At 53.1% G+C, this 12,336-nt stretch overlaps 2 protein-coding genes across 3 annotated transcripts in view; both read right to left on the reverse strand.

Moving 5' to 3' along the window:
- Positions 1-554: 554 nt before the first annotated feature.
- LOC137454891 (antifreeze protein Maxi-like) lies at positions 555-1,553 on the reverse strand. The gene has a single exon (XM_068165275.1). The coding sequence runs from the start codon at positions 1,551-1,553 to the stop codon at positions 555-557; it is 999 nt and encodes a 332-aa protein (XP_068021376.1).
- Positions 1,554-9,214: 7,661 nt separating this feature from the next.
- VPS36 (vacuolar protein sorting 36 homolog) overlaps positions 9,215-12,336 on the reverse strand; it is a 28,663-nt gene continuing 25,541 nt past the window's right edge. For both annotated transcript variants that reach the window (XM_068165300.1, XM_068165301.1), the window contains exons 13-14: positions 11,755-11,831; positions 9,215-11,671 (exon numbers count right to left, since the gene is read on the reverse strand). In XM_068165300.1, coding sequence (XP_068021401.1) covers positions 11,578-11,671; positions 11,755-11,831 — 171 coding nt within the window. In that variant the 3' untranslated portion in view covers positions 9,215-11,577. The remainder of the gene's footprint in view (positions 11,672-11,754; positions 11,832-12,336) is intronic.

Consider the following 12,336-nt stretch of genomic DNA (forward strand, 5'->3'; position numbering starts at 1 on the left):
AACAGGGGATCAACAGCCAGGCTGCGTTGTTAAACCCTCCGGAGCACACGGGATGGTGTTAGCGCGTCGCACACCCGCTGTGATGGCAAGGACTAAGGTCTGTCTTTGCTCAGGAGCCATCCAAATTTCACCAGGACTGTGTCTGTCATTAAAGTGCCTCAGCAGAGCTGGTCTCTGAGGCGTCTGGCTAGCCAGGGATGAAACGCTGGGTTCTGTGCCATTAGGGCTGGGCTCCCTGGAGAGCAAGAAGCTAGGAACAGAAGGGATGGGAGGAAGAGGGAACAGACAAATGCTCATTTAGCCCACGACCATGATGCTGAGAACAAATTAATAGAGACAGCAAAGGATACAAAGGGAGAATGACCTTTAATTGCTGGCCTGTAGCACAAGGCACTGGTACCATGAGCAAGCAAGGAGTGTGCAGATGGACTCCACCTGAGCACAGATCCCAGCTAGCTGCTGCTGCCCTGAAGTGGCCCACATGGCTGACCATGAAAGTCGGTCCTGACAGAAAGGTAAGGCAGGGAAAGGCATCCTGGGCCAGAAACCCAGGGCTAGCTGTTTTGTAGCTGTGGGCAGCTGTGCAGCAAACACTTGCACGGGCAGCGGCTGGCAGCGTCGGGCTGTGGGAAGCTGCCCCCTGCCTTTAGCCAGGCCAGAGCAGCCACGCTGACAACAGCCACGCTGACAACAGCCACGCTGACAACAGCCACGCTGGCTCCAGCCACGCTGACAACAGCCATGCTGACAACAGCCACGCTGACAACAGCCACGCTGACAACAGCCACGCTGACAACAGCCACGCTGGCTCCAGCCACGCTGACAACAGCCACGCTGACAACAGCCACGCTGACAACAGCCACGCTGGCTCCAGCCACGCTGACAACAGCCACGCTGACAACAGCCACGCTGACAACAGCCACGCTGGCTCCAGCCACGCTGACAACAGCCACGCTGACAACAGCCACGCTGGCTCCAGCCACGCTGACAACAGCCATGCTGACAACAGCCATGCTGACAACAGCCACGCTGACAACAGCCACGCTGGCTCCAGCCACGCTGACAACAGCCATGCTGACAACAGCCATGCTGACAACAGCCACGCTGACAACAGCCACGCTGGCTCCAGCCACGCTGACAACAGCCACGCTGACAACAGCCACGCTGACAACAGCCACGCTGGCTCCAGCCACACTGACAACAGCCATGCTGACAACAGCCACGCTGACAACAGCCACGCTGACAACAGCCACGCTGGCTCCAGCCACGCTGACAACAGCCACGCTGACAACAGCCACGCTGGCTCCAGCCACGCTGACAACAGCCACGCTGACAACAGCCACGCTGACAACAGCCACGCTGGCTCCAGCCACGCTGACAACAGCCACGCTGACAACAGCCACGCTGACAACAGCCACGCTGACAACAGCCACGCTGGCTCCAGCCACACTGACAACAGCCATGCTGACAACAGCCACGCTGACAACAGCCACGCTGACAACAGCCACGCTGACAACAGCCACGCTGGCTCCAGCCACGCTGACAACAGCCATGCTGACCCCAGCCACGAGCTGAAAGCAACTGACCTGCCTGATGCTACCCAGACCAAAGTCAGAGTGTTTCTAATGGAGGACATCACCACCAGATCAGCTGTGTTGGTGGTTTTCAGTGGGCATAAGGTTGGTTTGAGTCTCTCACCCCCTGCCAGCACGGTTGGGTTAGGAAGAAAATGTCTTTTTCCTCCCTGGGCATAAACCCAAGATTATGTAGTAGCACATATTGTCTGCAGACCACCAGGTGTGAGAGCAGAATGGCTGGATACCAAATTCTCCCTCTGCTCTGTGTAGGAGGAAGGGATGTGGCATGATGTGTGATTTCTATCTGTGAGAAATATGCTGAAAGTCTCCCCTTGCTGATATTAAAATGACCTCAAGCTTCATGATGGGAGCAGCAATAATGTCCTGCCTGAGAGGGAGGAGCGTGCAAGCAAGAGAAATTTCTGGCTGTCCTCATCTGCACTGGCCAAAGAGAGCTAATTATGAAAGCCCAGAGTGGTGCTGGCTGGGATGCAAGCTCGTCATCTGTTGTGGATGAGCAAGGTGAGGGCCAAAGCAGGTGGTGCTTTAGGGGGAGGCTTCAGAAAGCTGGAACCAAGGAGAAGCTGAAAGAGTGCCTTTTGAGAATCATCCCTCTGCACTGCTCAAGAAAGCCTCTCAGGCCATGAACAAGAAGTGAAAAGGCTGCACTCACTGAGAGGGTGACAGGCCTGGCTGGAGAGCTGGCAAGAGTGCTAACAGCCTAACTACAGCAAGCATGCAAATGAACAAAACTCAGTGCAGGAAAATTGCCAGGAACTGGAGAAATCAGGAGCACAAAACTTGCAGAGAGCTCCAAAGGAGATGAGGTGTGCAGCCAGCAGTGTTGAGGGGCTTCATTGTTTCCTGATTTCAAAATGCCTTTGGAAGAAAAGGATGGAACCTGTTCTGCTGGCATGCTGCTGAGGGAAAGCCTGAGCTGCCCACTGGAGTGCAGAAGAAACACAGGTGTTCAGTAAATAGTCCTGTTATGCTTTGGGGTGGAAAAGAGATGATGGAGCCCTGTGCTGGGATGGCAACAAAACCCCTTCCTGTTCCAGTGCTGGTCTGAGAAAGCAAAATAAGGGCAGCTGCAGTTAAACAGCTTCAAACCACTGCCTCTGGATGCACTTGCATCCACAAGTGGTGGTGGTGTTTTCACAGTCAGTCAGTCTGGGGAGTCTCAGAATGAATGCTCATGTGTGGGGGTTATTAGCCTGGTTGGTCTGTAAAGTGAGAGCATCCCCAGCAGGTAGAGACCAGTCAGCCTTACCCTGACTCCAGACACAGGGATGGAAAAGCTGGTAGTAAAAAGGCAGAGTACCACCACCAGTGCTACCTGACAAAGGCTGGGGAGAGCTGCACTCCAGATGAAGCTTGGTGAGTAAAGGCAGCAGTGCAGTGTGACAAGACTTTACACTTCCATGAAGCATTTGGTGTGATAACCCTTGACATTTCCACCAGGGAGACCTCTGCAAGATTAGCACAGCATGCACTGAAGAGATCAAATGTTGACTCAGAATGTGGCCTCATGGTGCCTTTTGGAGGTGTCATCTTCATGCAGCATGCACTTCCCTAGAGAGGTAAGCAAGCATGGGTCAGGCTTTGAAAGGCTAGTGAGGAACCTGAGAGGGTGTTGCATTATCACTGCTCAAGCTCTCAAGTGGCACCCAAATGGAGAGAGCAGGAAGTCCTGAGGACATCCTGACCATGGGCAATCCCTGCTAAGCTGGGCTTTAGCAAACAGTGCATGTTTTAACCCAGCTCCCATAAAAGCACAGAGCTAGGAACAAAGACTGTGGGACAGGCTTTACAGGACATGCAGCTCCCTCCTGGGTACTCATTGCTTGACAAAGATCTGGAGACCACACTGAGAGGTTAGCTACTCCTGAGCTCCCCCAGTCACATCAGTTACTTGGTGCTGCTGCCCACAGGCTTTGAGCACAGAAAGATGTCATTGCTGTTACAATACCTGAAGGGAGGTTGGAGCCAGGTAGGGGTTGGTCTCATCTCCCAGGCAACCAGCACCAGAACAAGAGGACACAGTCTCAAGCTGTGCCAGGGGAGGTTTAAGCTGGATGTTAGGAAGAAGTTCTTCCCAGCAAGAGAGATTGGCCATGGGGATGTGCTGCCCAGGGAGGTGGTGGAGTCACCATCACTGGAGGTGATTAGGAAGAGCCTGGATGGGGCGCTTGGTGCCATGGTTGAGTTGATCAGATGGTGTTGGGTGAGAGGTTGGACCTGATGATCTTGAAGGTCTTTTCCAACCTGGTTAATTCTATTCTATTCTATTCTATTCTATTCTATTCTATTCTATTCTATTCTATTCTATTCTATTCTATTCTATTCATCTTGCTTTTACAGTCCTTTCCTACTGTCCTGCCTAAAGGTATTATGACCAAGTGCAGGAACTCTGACCCCAGTCAAATTACTATGAGGCAATGCAAAATCTGTAGAATAGAATAGACCAGACCAGGTTGGAAGAGACCTTCAAGATCATTATGTCCAACCTATCACCCAACACCACCTAATCAACTAACCCATGGCACCAAGCACCCTATCAAGTCTCCTCCTGAACACCTCCAGGGATGGTGACTCCACCACCTCCCCAGGCAGCACATTCCAATGGGCAATCACTCTCTCTGTGTAGAACTCCTTCCTAACCTCCAGCCTGAACCTCCCCTGGTGCAGCCTGAGACTGTGTCCTCTTGTTCTGGTGCTGGCTGCCTGGGAGAAGAGACCAACCTCTGCCTGGCTCCAACCTCCCTTCAGGGAGTTGTGGAGAGCAATGAGGTCACCCCTGAGTCTCCTCTTCTCCAAGCTAAGCAACCCCAGCTCCCTCAGCCTCTCCTCACAGGGCTTGTGGGAGAGGGTAGTCAGCCCTGGCACCTTACCAAAAGAGAGATCAAGTGAAATTCATCTGTCACTGTGAGAGATGAACCACAGCAGGGAGGATAACCCTGCGGAAGCAAATCTGCAGGGAAAAATCCTTCAGCTGCTGGGGAAGCTGCAGGGCAGGCTTCATCAGAGGAAGCTCTGAGCCCTTCCATCTGTGCTGCTGGTTCCTAACCCCACTGTGGGTCAGGTTCATGGGTTTTACACTGTGCTAAGGAAAATACTGGCTTTGGAGACCCAGCCAGGAACCAGGCTGCAGTGCAGTCTTACAGGAGACCGCCCTCAGAGCTCACCTTCCCTCCTGAGACACCCACGGGGATGAGCCCAGCAGAAGTCTGGCACCTAAGCTGCATGTGCAGGTGAGCCATGGGGATGGGGAGCAAACCAAGCCTGGAGATAGGTTCAAGGACATGCTTGGCAGTGTGGGCACAGAGTCTAGAGGAGGTGTCTGGCAGTATAGAAATCTGGGAAACAAATCACCTCTGCAGCTGGCACTTTGGCAACAGCCTTTGCTGGTCCAGTGCTGCTATTCACAACTTCAGGTGGTTGTTAGGTAACTGTGACAGACCTTGGGAAACACAGAAGACCATGCTGGGCAGGACTCTGAATGACTTAGCCACTTAAAGACCAGCTGCATTCCAGGCCCTCTGGTATGAGGGGAGCTCATCCTTAGCAAAGGACTTACCCAGTGCAAGGTCCAGCGGCTGAAGCCGAAGCTAAATGATTGCATACAGTGAGAGGATTTTTAGCACAAGTAACAGTCACTGGGAGAATCTGCCAGGAGCTGCAGTGAGACTTCCCAGCAGCTGCAGCCTCTTCTTGTCCCTAAAAGAAGAGTTCTACTGCAAACATAAATGAAGCAGGGAAAGTCTTACAGCTTCTGTCAGCCGGGAGGGCGAGCGAGATTGTCATCATCGCCTCTGCTGGCCTTGCAACCTCTACAGAGATCAGAGTCCCAGTGGGGAAAAATGGTCCTCAGCTCAGGCTTTCCCACAGCACTGTGGAAAAACACAATGGGAGTACAGAAAAGCTCAGGGTCACTTTGTAACCCTTGTGCCTAGTTCAGTATTTCTACTGGTGAGACCAGAACACCTCGTGGTCGTACCCCAGAGCCCCTCTCCAGCTCCCCGCGCTGGCAGAGCTCAGCAAGACCCAGCACAGCCACCCTCAGAGCCCTCAGCCGGTCAGAGGGTGATCATTCTAACCAGGGCTGAGTCTGCAAGCAGAGGGAGGTTTGCTATTCTCATTTAAGGGGTGGACCAAACCAGAGTGTCTCTGCAATTCCAGGACACACCTCTGGATTCTCCATCTGCCGTGCAGTGGAGCTCAGGGGAATTATGCCACACACAATGCAGGGAGCTGCTGAGCTGGGCTGCACGAGCAGATGTTTCTCCCCTCCCATGCCAAATGCTGTTCTGTAGAGGCACCAGCAGAGGAGAACTCTGCCTGTGTGAAACACAGCATCAAACAGCTCTAGCACAAGTGCCACACCAACAACAGACTCAAGTTTGCTCTGTGCCAGTGTGCTGCCTTTATTACTCTCTGCAGAAAGAGAGCACTGCACACAGCAGGCATCCTCCTGCAGTTGGGTTGGTTAAAGGAAACCAGCAGCTGCTGTCTCCAGGTTCCCAGGAGTGCTCTGTGTGTCTGAAGCAAGGGACACAGGGCCATCGATTTGCTGGGCTGCACACTTCAGGCATGCAGTGAGGCAGCCTTTGGGTGCTACCAGCTCCCTCTTCTACCTGCTGCCTGAGATCATTTTGATGAGAATTCATCAGCTGTGAAGTGAAACCCCTCAAGGACCTGAAATACCTGGAACTGAACAAGGCAGTGCAAAACATCTAACTGTCCAGAGCTTCATGCCCAGAGCATGAACAGATGTACACAGCTGCTGGGCTGCTTCAGCACTGCAGCCCTTTCTACCTGGCACTTGCTGCCCACTGCTGCTGTGACCACGGCAGAGCAGGTCTCAGTGTGGTTGTTCATCAGTGGAGGTTTGAGGTCATGGCATTCACAGTCCACTTGGACACTGAGAGCCAAGATCCTACCTGGTCCTCGCTCTGGAGCAGGGCTGTGAAGCAGAGTGGCTGCTGTGGGGCTTGGGTCTCAGACATGTGCTAAGTAGCAGCCTGGGGGCTTGGCTGAACCTGAGGCTTCCTCACGAAGGCCTCACGTGTTCTGGTGGAGCTGAACAATTCTGTACCACAAACTCAAACTGCTCTCAGACCTGCTGGCCAGGACAGCTCCCAGGAGGGGCTGGCAGCTGGGCCTCTGCAGCAGAAAGCATGCAAGTCTGTCTTTCAAACACAGACAAAGGTTGCCAGCAGACATGCTCAGAGCAGCCTCGCAGTGTGTGCTTGCAGCTCCTGCTGGGGAAAGAGCAAAATGGAAGCTGGAGTCTTCCCAGCTGCTCTGGAGCTAGGCTGACTTGCACTGCACATGAATGCCTGAAGCACTGAGGAACAGGATGAAATGGGAACTGGTAGAACAGGAGAAGCAGTGTCATCTAGGCCAGGCAAAAAGGAACACTGGAGAGGGGTTCCTGCCGAGGAGAGCAAGGGCCTCACACCCACAGAAAACTCACAGCCAGGGGTTCCAGTCGGTGTTTTGGAGGAACTGTCCCCTTCCAGGTGAGAATCTCCTGGGTGTGAGGATGCAGGAGCCTCTGCTGGTGGCAACAGGCTCTCACCATCTCCTGCTACTGCCCTCAGGCATTCACTGACTGCACAAAGCAAGGTAAGGCCCTTTGGAGAATCAGGAGGAGTCCTGTTAGAGGAACTGACTGTGACTGCTGAAGGTTCCCAGTGCAGACTCACACACTGCTTGCAGGGAGAGAAAAGGGGGAAAAGGAGAAAATGTTAGCACTGCAGAACATGCCTCAGTTCAGGGCCATAGCCCCACAGGCTCAGCATCATTTTCCAGGAAACCAAGGCAGAGGAGAAATGGCAGAGATCTAGAGGGAGGTGCTGGAAGGTGTCCAGAGCAGGGCCACGAGGGTGAGCAGAGGGCTGGAGCACCTCTCCTGAGAGGACAGACTGAAGGAGTTGGGGTTGTGCAGTCTGGAGAAGGCTCCCAGGTGACCTTCTTGTGGTCTTCCAATATCTGAAGGGGGCTGCAAGAAAGGTGGGGAGGGACTTTTGAGGGTGTCAGGGAGTGATAGGACTGGGGGGGATGGAGCAACACTAGAAGTGGGGAGATTGAGATTGGATGTTAGGAAGAAGTTGTTCCCCATGAGGGTGGTGAGAGCCTGGCACAGGTTGCCCAGGGAGGTGCTGGCAGCCTCATCCCTGGAGGTGTTTGCAGCCAGGCTGGAGGTGGCTGTGAGCAACCTGCTGTGCTGTGAGGTGTCCCTGGCCATGGCAGGGGGGTTGGAGCTGGCTGAGCCTTGAGGTCCCTTCCAACCCTGACAGTTCTGTGATTCTAGATTCCTGAGCAGTGTCCTTTTCCTGTCAGAGGTGTAAAAAGGTCTGCTTTCAAAATAAAAACATCATCATCATTTAAGGCTGCTCCACAAAAAAACCCAACCACTTTGTGGGAAGATCTCTGTTGCAAACCTCTGTTCAAAGGACTGCATCACTTGACAGCCCTGGCAAAATAAGCTCATGTTGATGTGTCCTGATACAAATACTCTAGCAACAACCAAACCATGCAAGGCCTGTGCAGGTTCCTTCTCTGCTGAGCTAGAATGGACAGGGTAGGGTAGGGTAGGGTAGGGTAGGGCAGGGCAGGGCAGGGTAGGGTAGGGTAGGGCAGGGTAGGGTAGGGTAGGGTAGGGTAGGGTAGGGTAGGGTAGGGTAGGGTAGGGTAGGATGGGATAGGATAGGACGGGATAAAATAGAATGGGATAGAACAGAACAGAACAGAACAGAACAGAATAGAATAGAATAGAATAGAACAGAATAGAATAGAATAGAATTTAACCAGGCTGGAACAGACCTTCAAGCTCATCAAGTCCAGCCCATCAAAATGACCTGTGAGAATGGCAGCTCCTGCATTTGCCTCTCTCCTCCACTCTCACTTCAATACCAGCAAGAGTGCCACATCCATCCATGGTAGCACACACCTGCAAATGTGCCACTCCATCTGCTTGCCCAGCAGGTCAGGGTGGTAGCAGGTACATGCTTTCTGTTGTCTCTCAGCTGGGGAAGCACATCTGAGTGTGTCAAAGGACACTGAGACTCTTGAACGTGTGCAGAGAAGGGCAACAAGGCTGGGGAGGGGTCTGGAGCACAGCCCTGTGAGGAGAGGCTGAGGGAGCTGGGGTTGCTTAGCCTGGAGAAGAGGAGGCTCAGGGGTGACCAAGGGATTGGATGTGGCACTTGGTGCCATGGGTTAGTTAGTCATGAGATGCTGGGTGCTAGGTTGGACTTGGTGATCTCTGAGGTCTTTTCCAGCCTTATTGATTCCATGATTCCATGATTCTCTCCCGTGCTAGCACAGGATGTAGCCTTGGCTCAGCCCCAGAGTGGTTCCCTCATGGAAGTGGTGCCTGTGTAAACACCTGCAGCTTTGTGCTCCTGGCTAGGACAGGAGGCTCTGCAACAGAAGCAGGCACTGTAATGGCATGCAGTACTGACTGTTACTTTTAAGTGAGAAGGATCTTGCACCATTTTAGGTGCAAACCAACACAGCAACAACAGGAGGTGCTTCAAAAGCCTGCCTCACAGAGCCACAAGCTTTTGGTGTGTAAGGATGTCACAAGCTCCCCCAGAACACTGTGGAAGGAAAAACCACCTGACAGGGCATCCCTTTAGGAAAAGCTTTGCATCTTTATTAGTTCCTAGCAGCCACTTCCTCAGGTGTGTGTGTCAGCTCTCAACCAGCTCTACAATTTACCCTGCAGATTTCTGCCCTGCAGAACAAAGAAGAAGAAGAGAAAACTCTTGGGAAAGAAAAGCTGAAGCAGACAGCAGAATTCTGAGCAGGCTGGGCTGTTATTGCTTGGTTAAGATAGTGAAATGCTCAGGGTTGGAGCAGTGGAGGCCAGGAGCTTGCACCTGGCATTTCCTGCCTGGTTGTGCTCTTCCTGCAGGAGCCGTGCCCCCTGTGGGCAGAGGGTCAGACCAGGCACCACTGCTCTTCCTGGACAGCCTGGGGCACGGGCTGAGACACACAGCTGCCACCAAACAGATTGCTCATTCTGACTGCTCCCTTTTCAGTCCCTCTTCAGATGCATGATGCTTTGTGCACCTCAGCTAGGCCTCTTCTGTGGGGCGTGGGGAGGATGAAGTGAAGCAGCAAGCCGAAGCCTCCTGAAGAGATGATACTGGACGGCCAACACAGCAGGAACAGTGTGGAACCAGTCCCTCCAGCTGCGTCCAATCCATTCCTTTCAGCACCTTCATAAACCCAGGAAACTGCCTTGAAGGAAGCACTGCAGCAAAGGCTGCTTGTGGCAAGCAGGAGAGGTCACAAGGAGCACTGCAGCAAAGGCTGCTTGTGGCAAGCAGGAGAGGTCACAAGGAGCACTGCAGCAAAGGCTGCTTGTGGCAAGCAGAAGAGGTCACAAGGAGCACTGCAGCAAAGGCTGCTTGTGACAAGCAGGAGAGGTCACAAGGAGCACTGCAGCAAAGGCTGCTTGTGACAAGCAGAAGAGGTCACAGGGAGCACTGCAGCAAAGGCTGCTTGTGACAAGCAGAAGAGGTCACAAGCAGCACTGCAGCAAAGGCTGCTTGTGACAAGCAGAAGAGGTCACAGGGAGCACTGCAGCAAAGGCTGCTTGTGGCAAGCAGAAGAGGCCACAACTTGCTGGATCCACATAAGCATCCTGTGAACCAGAAGCACCTTTGCTGTGTGGATCTCTGCACTGAACTCCTTACTGGCAGGCTCTTAACCTTTGCCCATGGAAATACTCAAATGGTTCTGGCAGTGTTTTCAGGGTCTCACAAGCCTGCTTCTCCTCTTGTGTGATGCTGCATTGGTCCATCCCAAGCACAACACAGTCACCTACAGGCTGTCCTCACCCATGCCTTGACTGAATTCTGTTGTTTCTGGTCACTACCAGAGCTGGTCACTTCAGAGCACAAACATGGAAGCCACATGGATGGTAAACATCCACTCACCATGGCCATGAGAGCAGACCCCCAGAGAGGTGAGAGCTCCACTGGAGTCATGAAAACTGAGACTACCAAACTGCACTCAGTGTGAGCACGAGGTGAGGAATGCCAAATGATCTGATGCCTTCTGACCATTAAACACAGGCTGATAGTCTTCCTCCTCCCTTCAGTGCTGACAGCATGTTAACTTTCACACACAAGCCAGGAGCAAATGAACTGCTGGTCCAAAGCAGGCAACAGGCTGACAAACAAAGGGTCTCTCATTAGAAGTGCAAGATGAAAGCCAAGCACATTAAAGCAGAGTCTGATGGAGGGAGGGGAGGCTGCTACACTCTGTTACATAAAAGGAGGACAGAGAAAGGGCACCCAGAGTGCACCACAAGGAGACAGGAAGGAAGATGGCAAGGAAAGAGAGGGGAGGAAGTCTGTGCTAACAATGCTTCTAGCTGAGACATCAGCGTGAGGCGTGACAAGCTCAGCCTGTGCTCTCCAGCCTCACACAGCACACCTCAGGATCCGCTGCTGCAGGGTCTGTCTCAAAGCAAAGAGAGCCCCCAGCTCCTCCCATCACCCCATGGAGCAGGGCTGCTTCTGCCTGGATTTGTTCCTGGTCCCTCAGCACACAGCAGGGGCTCTGTGTCACTACGGACACACCTCTCTGCGCCGCTGCTCTGGAGACGCACATCCGAGACTGGAGCGTGCAGTAACCTCTCTCCTGGGTGCTGACCCCCCTGGCAGACTACAGGGTATTCTCCCCACTGTCACTGGGTGGGATCTTCACCTGACTTCCCTTGAAATGAGGACCTACAGAGCACATCAAATGAGACTTGAACCATGAGGAGCTGGTATGAGACAACTGACAGGCTTCCGACTAAGCGACTCCTCCGTCCTTGCAGCTCCCCACGGGAGGATTCAGCACTTGAGGTACCTGAGAACTGTGAAGGATTACAATGTTCACCTGCTGCAGCTGACTACCACAAAGAAAGATGTTGAAGTCAGTTTGGTTGGAAGGGTTATGCCCTCTGCTCTCTTGTTCCAGGACACAAACCACATTAGCTTTGTGTCAGGAATAAATTTGGGTAGAATCTCAAGCCCTCCACTGAATCGTCCCTGCAGAGGTGGCCCATCTTCTCAGCAAGAAGCAGCCTAGGAGAGGGGAAAGAGGAGATGCTGTATCACTGGAGGACAACATGGCAACAAAGGGGTTGAAAGGAGCAAGTCTGACTTACCTTTCTTTGGCTAAAAGGACAGACATCCCCACCAGCTTGGCAAACTCATCAGCTGTGAGAGAACCCTTCTCAGACACCTGTCAGAAACCAAACACAGAGATGAGCTGTGGCACCAGAGGGACAGGAAGGGCTCCCAGGTACCGAGGCAGGCTGAGCCTTGTGAAGGGGCAAGGTGGTTTAACAAATCCCTTGGACAGACAACTAGTTTACAAAGTACAAGTAACAGTATTTCCTCTCAGAAATACTCATTCCTGTCTCCTGGGAGAACTGCCAGGGATGAGAGAGGGCCAGGAGGATGAGCAGAGGGCTGGAGCACCTCTCCTGTGAGGACAGACTGAAGGAGTTGGGGCTGTTCAGTCTGCAGAAGAGAAGGCTCCCAGGTGACCTCATTGTGGCCTTCCAGGATCTGAAGGGGGCTCCAGGAAGGCTGGGGAGGGACCTTGAACACAAGCCCTATGAGGAGAGGCTGAGGGAGCTGGGATTGTTTAGCCTGGAGAAGAGGAGGCTCAGGGGTGACCTTATTGCCCTCTACAACTACCTGAAGGGTGGCTGTAGCCAGGAGGGAGTTGGCCTCTTCTCCCA

This window comes from Melanerpes formicivorus, unplaced genomic scaffold, assembly GCF_026170545.1.
Source record: "Melanerpes formicivorus ecotype bairdi unplaced genomic scaffold, bMelFor1.0.p_v2 SCAF_87, whole genome shotgun sequence".
Lineage (NCBI taxonomy): Eukaryota > Metazoa > Chordata > Aves > Piciformes > Picidae > Melanerpes > Melanerpes formicivorus.

Bases quoted from the DNA above. Each gene is read 5' to 3' on its own strand.
- LOC137454891 (XM_068165275.1), bottom strand. From the start codon at position 1,553: ATGGCTGTTGTCAGCGTGGCTGGAGCCAGCGTGGCTGTTGTCAGCGTG.